The sequence below is a fragment of the Nilaparvata lugens genome, unplaced genomic scaffold (genome assembly GCF_014356525.2).
Source record: "Nilaparvata lugens isolate BPH unplaced genomic scaffold, ASM1435652v1 scaffold7561, whole genome shotgun sequence".
Classification (NCBI taxonomy): domain Eukaryota; kingdom Metazoa; phylum Arthropoda; class Insecta; order Hemiptera; family Delphacidae; genus Nilaparvata; species Nilaparvata lugens.
The window spans coordinates 4,557-14,144 of NW_024093309.1; the positions used below are offsets into that span (position 1 = coordinate 4,557).

Consider the following 9,588-nt stretch of genomic DNA (forward strand, 5'->3'; position numbering starts at 1 on the left):
CTTCATAAGCAACTATATGTGAAGTATTATGACTGATCATGTCTTGTCTTGTCTTGACTAACTGGTGTGTTCCTAGCCTAAAGCTTTAAGCTTACACCAAAGTTATTAACAAAATGTTAATAACTTAATGCGCTTATAGATTCTATTAAATTGAACATAACTTATCATACACATGATGACATATATGTGTTTGTCAAGTTTCGTTCAATCTAAATAGAATCTATAAGGACGGACAAATAAGATTTAATATGAAATAATAATTTAGATTGAACGAAACTTGACAAACACATAAATGTTCATAATGTGTATAGAATCTATAAGGATTAAGTTATTAACATCTTGTTAATGGCTTTGGTGTAAGATTAAAGCTTTAGGCTAGGCACACACCAGTTAGTCAAGACAAGGCAAGACAAGACATGATCAGTCACAAGACTTCACGTAGTTGCTTATGAAGACATGTCTAATTGCAATGACTAATCATTCACTATGTGAAGTATTGTTTCTGATTATGTCTTGTCTCGTCTTGACTAACGGGTGTGTGCCTAGCCTAAAGCGTTAAGCTTACACCTAAGCTATAAGTTATTAACAAAATGTTAATAACTTAAGAGACACACAGCGACTAATGAAACATGTGATTAATAAATTTTTTGTTCAGGAAAAAGAGAAATTGACTCTATTCGATGCGGCAGTGAAGAAGCAAACTGAGATAATGATTGAAAATATTCTGGGAGACGGAATTGACTGTCACTTGCTGGGCCTCAGAGAACAGTCCAAACTTCTCGATCAACCGATGGACTTGTTCAAGGACGAATGTTACAGAATAGCTAATCATTTTGCCTTATCCACAAGTCAGGTGAGCGGGTTTTTCCCAAAAACAATCATTTTAAACCAACTGTGAAAAATAGTACCATAAATAAATAATAACTTATTTCCATCATTTCGTTTCACATTCATTCTACAGTTTTGGAAATTATATGACCACATTGATAAGTTACGTGGTTATTGTTAGCAACCTAAGTCAGGTGAACAAAAACAATAATTTCAAACCAACTGTGGAAAATAATAAATAATTATTTTATTGATAAACAATAGGTTTCTTTTGTTATTCATGTTTAGTAATATGTCAATTATTACCTAGTAATTTTTAGTAATATTGTATTTTTTGTTTTTGTTTTTAGAATAGAATTATAATTATATCTCTTTTTAGTTCTATGAAATAGCACAACTCGCATCCGCGCTCAGATTCTTTCTTTGCGGATGCTAATTGCTACTTTCCATGAAATGTAATTAATATTTATGTTTGTGAACTGTATTTTGAATGGAAATAAATTTGATTTGATTTGATTTCCATCATAAATTCCGTTTCACATTCATTCTACATTTGGAAATTATAATATTGACAACTTCGACAAGTTACATAGTCATTGTTAGTTATTTAGTTAATTGTAATTACAAAACAATTGTTATGACATAGATTCTTTTGAGCTCAGTTCATCAGTTTACAGACTTTTTAGCGCACAATGTATGTAGCATCATGTGAACTTCAATTAATATTCTTAATAAATAAGCTAATATAATCAGCAAGAATAAAACATCAAATGCAACAAATATAACATACAAACACAAGACACAGATAAAACAAGGTGATATACCAACACAATAACACAAATGCGTGTAACGTACAGTATCATAGCTACCTCTAATACAAGGCCCCGGCCTACGATATTGCAACGTCGCAGTGTAGGCCTAGAATCTAATACAATGATTGGTAAAAAAGATCAGCTGGTATTATTTTAAATCTTTTTCAGCAATCATGTATTAGATTCTAGGCCTTCACTGCGACGTTGCAATATTGTAGGCCGGGGCCTTGTATTAGAGGTAGCTATGACAGTATGCAATTTTTAAGTTCAATGTAGGCCAACTACTACCAAGTTCGTATTCACCAAGTGTTGAATTTTTGTTAATTTGATTTTTCTTTGGAATTCACTTTTTTGTTAGTTTTGCGGGATTTTTTTGTTATCTATGTTCTAATCTTCTACCTGACAAAATAATTACTCAGAATTCACTGGATATTCAGATTTACTTCTACTAAAATTCCACTGAGTCTTGTCAATATGTAGAACCATTCCTTAATGAATTGTTTTAACAGTTGAATTTGACAACATATTTGTGTTTTATTCAATTCAACTAATTTCTCTAAGAAAATACTTATTGAATGAATCTACTTTCAGAAGTAATGGAATGTGTACCGTATATAGTTAGACCTGTAAATAGTTACCAGACATTAATAGCTCTATGCCTCAATGAGTTTTTCATCTCTTCCTATGCAAAATTATGTTTGTTACCGGTATGGATGTTTCATATATTCTATCATTTCCTTATGAATATAAATATGCATGTGTGTTCCAATTTTCATCAAAAAAATATGACTTTCAGTTGGTTATTATAAGAAAAATCTATAATCCTATTTATTCAATTAATTTATCTATTAGATTAGCAGAAACAATACAATGACCGGAAAAGAAAAAACAGGTTATTGCCCAAAACTTCTTCATTTCCTAATTTAGTTTCAAATTGTCCAAATATTTTTGCATGAGTATCAAACTATTATTAAAAATAGGATACTCATTCTGACTTACAGAAGATGTAAGGTGAATAATATAAACCAATATTATGAAAATCGTGAAAAACTCTTTCTCAAACCACTAAATTTTAGGGGATGAAAGTGCAGTGATCAGAGAAACCCCAATTAAAAACTTATACAAGAATATGTATTCCACTGGAAGTGTTATCAGTCATTGAAATATAACAAAAATAGATCTGAAGGAAGAATTTTCGAGAATTATCGAATTTATAAGAATCATAATCAGTGGCGTAACGTACACACCCCGCTGCCCCCGCGGCGCGGGGAGGCCCGGGCTAGGGCCCGATAATATTACCCTGTATAAAATTACCCTGCTAGGGGCCCGGGTAGGGCCCGAAATGATAATTAATATTGCATACTTTAAAAAGAATAGAACTCGATGGAGTTATCAGAATATTTGCATCTCAAGAAACAAGACGACAGAATAAATTAAAAGTAAAAATCCTACAATTCAAAGGTATTCCTACTATTTCTTCTGAACATTTTCTCAAATCAATAAAATAAATAATATTGTCACAATCGAACTCTAATTTAAAACCTGAAAAATTTAAACTTCTTACTAAAACCTAAAACTTAAACTTCTTTAAGTGCGCGAACAAGAAATCAGAATAAAATATGTGAGAAAATGGACATGTGGGAGAAAGAGCCAAGTGCACTGTACCCAGAAAGCAGTGATTGCAGAACTTGGAGGCTTGTAGGAGACATCAAATCAAAGTTTTATTTTTTCAACTAAGCTATGTAAAGATATGTACGTTCCATTAGAGTTTAATGCTTGGATTAAGGGAGAAGGGGGCTGGAGAAAGGTGGTACGATTTTAGAAGAGGGGCCCGGATTTTTTTTTGCGGGAGGGCCCGGTTTGGAAACGTTACGCCACTGATGATAATGAGAAATAAGTTGGATACACCCTAGTGTATCATTTTTTAAAGTTGATTGAATATTAAAGGTTAAATTAAATAACTTGTTGTAGTTCAGACACTGTGTTACCAGTAAATATTTGAAAAGACACTCACTTATCTTGGAGTATTGAGGAAGGCATTTCACTCCTGAAGAGGAGTGTCCGAAGAAGTAATACAGTGTCTGAACTGCAACAAAGTTATTATATAGTGTTTCGTCATGGAAAGCAACATCAATTAAATTAAATATTTGAGGTTTAAATATATGAGAGCTAAAGTGAGCTTTGGACTGAAGTCGGTTCCACTGAAATGATACTTATATATTATTTTCTGCAGGTTCCAACCACATCTGACTGCGTTCTGGGATATGGTCCGGTGGTACCAGACGGTTACGGATGCTGTTACAACCCGTGGCCCAATTCTATCACTTTCTGCATATCGGCGTTCCATTCATCCGAGTCGACCAAATCGTCACTTTTCGCACAGAATCTGGAAGACAGTTTGCTGGCCATGCAAGAACTGCTGCAATCCAGGGGGACATAGAACCATGGAGAAAATTTAGCTTAGCGAGAAGCTATCTTCTACCATTATTTCTCTATAGAATCATAGAGAGAATTCAGCAAAAGAAGACGCTATCTCTTGGAATCTTTCTCTACAGAACCAAAGATAAATATAGCATAAGAAGATGCAATCTTTTCTCAATAGAGCCCATGGTTTGTATAATTCATCCAGTTAGGAAGCTTTGTATCAAATTATGGTGTTGTGTATCAAGTTGAGATATACTGTATCATTTATGGTGATACCATAATTATAGAGAAAAGATAGCATAAGAAGATATCCCATGGTATAGGCTTTTATGTTCCAAATTACACTGTAAACTCAAGCTGATAGTCCCAGTAGTTCTTTTTCGTGAAGCTATGTGACGCTGGTATATAGTCTCTCAAGTTTTATTACATAGGTGATCTGATAAGGACTCCAGACCGGCGCTGCATACTCAAGCTGGCTTCGAATCAAAGACTTGAACAAGTATAAATGGGCTCCCACCTCTCGAAGCTTGAGCATGTTCTAAAAACAAAGCCCATCATCTGATTGCACTTTGATAACAGGTGTTCAATGTGCTTATCAAAATCCATATGAGCATCCATAATCACTCCCAGATCCCTATACTCTTGCGAATGGTCCAACAAAATATTACCAATATTGTAGTTATAATGGAAAGGTTCCCTCTGTCTGGTAAACGATACCACCTTACATTTTGCCACATTCAGCGTGAGTCTTGATTCCAAACACCACTTCTGCAGTGCATCAATATCTTTTTGAAGCAACGAACAGTCATCAACAGACCTAATCTGTCTAAATATTTTGGTATCATCTGCAAACATGAGGCACTCCGAGCTATTCAGCACACTAGGAAGGCCATTCACATATAACAAAAACAACAAAGGACCAAGATTGGAACCCTGTGGTACCCCTGAAGTGCAACAGTAGGGCTCGGATTGACAATGATTGAAGCAAACAAATTGAACTCTATTTGAAAGGTAACTCCTCAAAAAGACCAAAGCACCCTCATCAAACCCGAGACACTCCATTCTATCGAGCAGAATACCGTGATCCAAAGTATCAAAGGCCTTAGAGAAGTCCGTATATATCACATCAACACGACCCCCAGCATCCAAACCCTCGACACCTTGTCAACAAGTCTCGCAACACCTTGTCTATAATTCTAGCAGGTTCGTTCCCGTTGAACGACCAGGGAGGAACCGTGTTTGGGATTGAACAAACCGGGGGTTGCATATGAAAATATTTGCTTGTACAGGATCCTCTCAAAATCTTGCAACAAATTTAAAATTGCAATTGTCTATAATTACTCCAAAAGCCGGTTTCCAACTTGAACACTGGTGTCACCCGTGAAGCACTTCCACCCCAGAAATTCGGATTTACCAACACACAAATTGAAATGTAATGCAATGGCCCACAAAATTCCCAGCAACCCTTGATAAAGGCTGGTATCTATCAGGGCCTCCGTACATGATAGTTGAGAACCTTAATTGCATCAACCACATCCTCCCTTGAAATTGGGTGAGACTAAAGGGATCACAAGGACTCGGTCGCGGCAACTGCCCATCGTGGTACCAATGGGTTCACTTCCTTCCTATTTTTAAGCTTTAGATCACTCACTATGTCCCGAGAGAACCAGGAGGGTATTTTGAGTGCTTGTATTGACTGACCACAGAACATTAGCATCCAAACACATATATAGGATCTTGTAAAATTCCTCTACAGCAATTTCAACCTCCTGACTATTATAAACAGGATCCCAGGACACGGAACTCAGAGTGCGATATAGATTCAAGAAGTCAGCACGCTTAAAGTTATAGTTTGCCGCACCTGCATCCGACCGACAACTCCCCTTCGCCCTCTCTGGCAGAGAAAGCGATATAGAAAGAGCCGGGTGATGGGCATCCTCGTTGACCAATGGCAGTTCGTCTCTCACGACGCTCAACGGTAAGGGGGTATTTGCCAATACAAGATCGAGTGTTCTATTGTTATGGTTTGAGACAGCATTATAGGATACCAAGTCGAAAAATCCCATAAAAGTCGCCAATGACCTAGCAATTGCAGTTCCAGTCTCCAGCCGATAATTCATATCACATATTTCCCTTATATTATAGTCCCCAACAATACATTTATCAAGACCCAATAAACGAGCAGAGGATTCAATGAATTCGAAATAATCTTCATATATCTGCAAGCCAGAAGCTGGTGGAAATGTACAACACATTAAAAAATAGCTTGATTCATGAATACGAACCCTAACCCAAACACTTTCGTAATCAGGATTCATGAGCGAGGTACACAGCTCCGCTGCGAACTCTCTCTTAACGGCAATCAACACCCCACCTCCCCTGGTTAAATTACCCGACCGGTCACATCGAAAGATCTGATAACGGGAATCGAACAGCTCAGAATTCCCAATACTTCCACAGAGCCACGTCTCAGTAAGAGCAATAATATCATAATCACATTCACACAGAGACACATAAAAATCATTGACTTTGGTGCGCAAGCCCCTCACGTTCTGATAATATATATTAAATTCAGAAGCACTCGTCATGGCATAGAAGATATGAATATGAAACGACAGAAATGATGATGAGAGGAGATGATGAAAATTGTGACTTATGTAATGATGAAATACAATATAATATAGAAATAAAATAAATTATTATTACACCACCGCCGCGCCTAGCAGCTCTAAAAATGCATTATAAGCTATTGATAATCACAACACTACTCCAGACTGCAAACATGACAAATAATTATTTTTATCAAGACACCCTTATCTTCTCCATTCTCAAATATAAAATAAACACATTAAAAAGAGCATTAATAGTGGAAATTGGGTAACCATTAGTTGAATTTGATAAATGCAAATGAATTAAGTATAATAGCTGTTATTAAGTTAAGCAGTATTGCAAGAGAAAAATATATTGAATTAAATAGCCATCTTATAACCTTACTATGATAGAATAAAATTTACTTCACTATCAGAATGATAATTTACAGTAGAAATTTAGATTCAATTAAATCACAGAATAAAGGCCTGAGTACATAAACACATATATTATTGAATGACTAACCAATTAAGCATAGGCATCCAATTGAGCATGATACAAGGCTTCTCAATTACCCAACATCCCCTTAGCAGAATACTCTTCATACTTAAGAAAAAAAAACTAAATTTCACAGATAAGAAACCCATCAGAATGCTATGGCATGATAATAATCCACCAAAATTGAAAATGCGGCTTCCTAATCTAGATTATGGGTAGACGCTATTATAGAGAATTGATAAACGTCGACCTTATGATGAAATTTATCATTAATCTAGCCACTTGCGAAGAATAGACACCTACTTATACGTACTACTCCTTCACACTTATCTAAAAAACCAAAAAAAACGTCGTCAATTCTCTTTGCAACTCCTATTATTTTCTTCGTACATAAAAATAATTAATGCAGTTTTTTGCATTTGAAGAAATAATAGACAGTAGATAATGACTCAAGCAGCAACGTAAACTCATTCACATACAAAGTTCAAATGATCCGTTTTCAGAAAAAAAATGATGGGGTATTAAACAATGTTTCAGTACGATTAGTGCACTTATCAGAATTATTCATATCGGTGCCAACTGACTCGAACTTACACAAATCCTCGTCGGAGTTGATAGTGTAGATTGTATCACCTTCTTTTCTCCTAATCTTTATCTTGCCAGCGTTATCGACCCAAACATATCGGAAGTCCCTATCTCGCTGTAGCTTCTTGGCCTTGGCGAACAGCACCCTCCGCTTCTCAGTGAGCGACCTATTGATGTAGACGGGCGTCGCCTCCCCTGCTATGCCAATGTGTTGCGTATTTAGATTGCGTTTGATTCTGCGTTTCTGAAGCAGGGCTTCCGCGTCACCTCTGCGCACAAATTTCACAATTATTCCAGCAGAGGGACGGTTATTTCTTTTTTTGAGTCTGTGACACGCATCAATGGATTGCCTTGAAATATCCAAACCCACAGATTTACAAACATTAACAACAGCACCTGTCACATCTTCGTTAGGAACGGAAGGAATGCCAAAAACCTCTAGAGTATTCCTTCTTGAGTACTGTTCGAGATTATCCACCTGCAATGAAACATCATCCAGTCTTTTACGAAGAATTTTGTTTTCACTCGTTAGACAATCATAATCCTTTTCTGCCTAGGATAAGTTCAGCCTGCTCGGACAAGGCCTGGTAGTTTTTATCTATTTCGCAGTGCACTCACGAATGGAACGAGAAATATCCTCTTGTAATTTCTGATTACTTGTGTAATGAAGGTTTTCAGTTCATCTAGTGAAGTATTTAAAGTTTCTCGCGTAATAAAAGAGCTATCACCCATGTTAATAGTACAACTAGCTCGTACCGGTGTTGAGTCACTTTTGCTACGTTCCACCCTGAATTTATTGAGACAAATATCACACTTCCACCCTGCAGGTCTACTAACCAGTTCCTCAATCTCCACCTCTCCAAGTTTCACACACTTTCCATGGAAGTAGGAGTTACATTGCCCACAAACGATCTTATCCCTACTATTCCTATTCACGGACAGCTTACAAACATCACATGTACGGTACTCATACTTGCTTAGAGTAGGATAGAATGAAACTCAAAAGTTTAGGTGTTAATTTTTTAAGCTGCAAGCTAAACGTTTCTCTTTCTTTTTCTCATATAATGTATGCTTCTTGGAGGTATATCTACTATTATTTTGACCATCAAGTGAATGCTTTTAGTAAAAATTTTGGAGAAGCTTCATGACGATACTGTCAATAGCATCTTAGATCTCCATATCAGAGTGTTATTTGAATCGATTTGTTATAGGATATTTAATATTGGCCTCATTAGGCTACTTGCTTTTACATACTTACCTAAAATTGGTAATTTAACCAAATCTTTTTTTATTGTTTTTTTTCCTCAGGGCTACTCGTTAATTTAAATAAAAATTAGAACAAGTCGTGATTGAACAATTTTAAAAGGTACTTGAATTTCTAATTTTTATTTCATTATTTGATTGATTTTCTTGCATTAATTCTTCATTTTATGTATAGAATAAAACAAAATGAATATTGACCAAATATTTAATTTGTTCTAATTATTATTAATAAGTATTAGCTTATTATTATTATTTCTTCATAACAGTCTGTTTCGCATTTTCCTATTATCAGTGTATAGCTATACATTGTTTATCCTAATATTCTATTGCTATAGATTGTTTATTCTATGCTATGTACTAGGCCTATAAATAGAAGTCAAGTTTTTATTTCTGTTGAAAGATCTTGGAAATAATTTAAAGGCTAGAGTTGAAAATTAGAAAAAAATAATTATATAGTAAATCTGTTATTGATCTTATAGTATAGGTACTCGACCAATAGATGCACTTTAATTCCATTAATTATGCTGTAAACCAATGTTGACAAGTTTTTTGAGCTACCCACTGTGGTGAAGTGAACTTCTTTTTCCTA

The 9,588-nt window shown here is 35.5% G+C and overlaps 1 protein-coding gene across 1 annotated transcript; it reads left to right on the plus strand.

Moving 5' to 3' along the window:
- The first annotated feature begins 660 nt into the window (after window positions 1–660).
- LOC120356703 (choline O-acetyltransferase-like) lies at window positions 661–4,150 on the plus strand. Its single transcript, XM_039445671.1, has 2 exons — window positions 661–853; window positions 3,874–4,150. Exons 1-2 carry the CDS (start codon window positions 710–712, stop codon window positions 4,078–4,080), a joined length of 351 nt encoding a protein of 116 aa, XP_039301605.1. The 5' UTR covers window positions 661–709; the 3' UTR covers window positions 4,081–4,150.
- Window positions 4,151–9,588: the final 5,438 nt, after the last annotated feature.

Excerpts from the sequence above, each read along its gene's own strand:
- LOC120356703 (XM_039445671.1), top strand. The coding sequence starts at position 710 with ATGATTGAAAATATTCTGGGAGACGGAATTGACTGTCACTTGCTGGGC. Across the intron at positions 854-3,873 it reads TTGCCTTATCCACAAGTCAG|GTTCCAACCACATCTGACTG; the intron begins GTGAGCGGGTTT and ends TATTTTCTGCAG.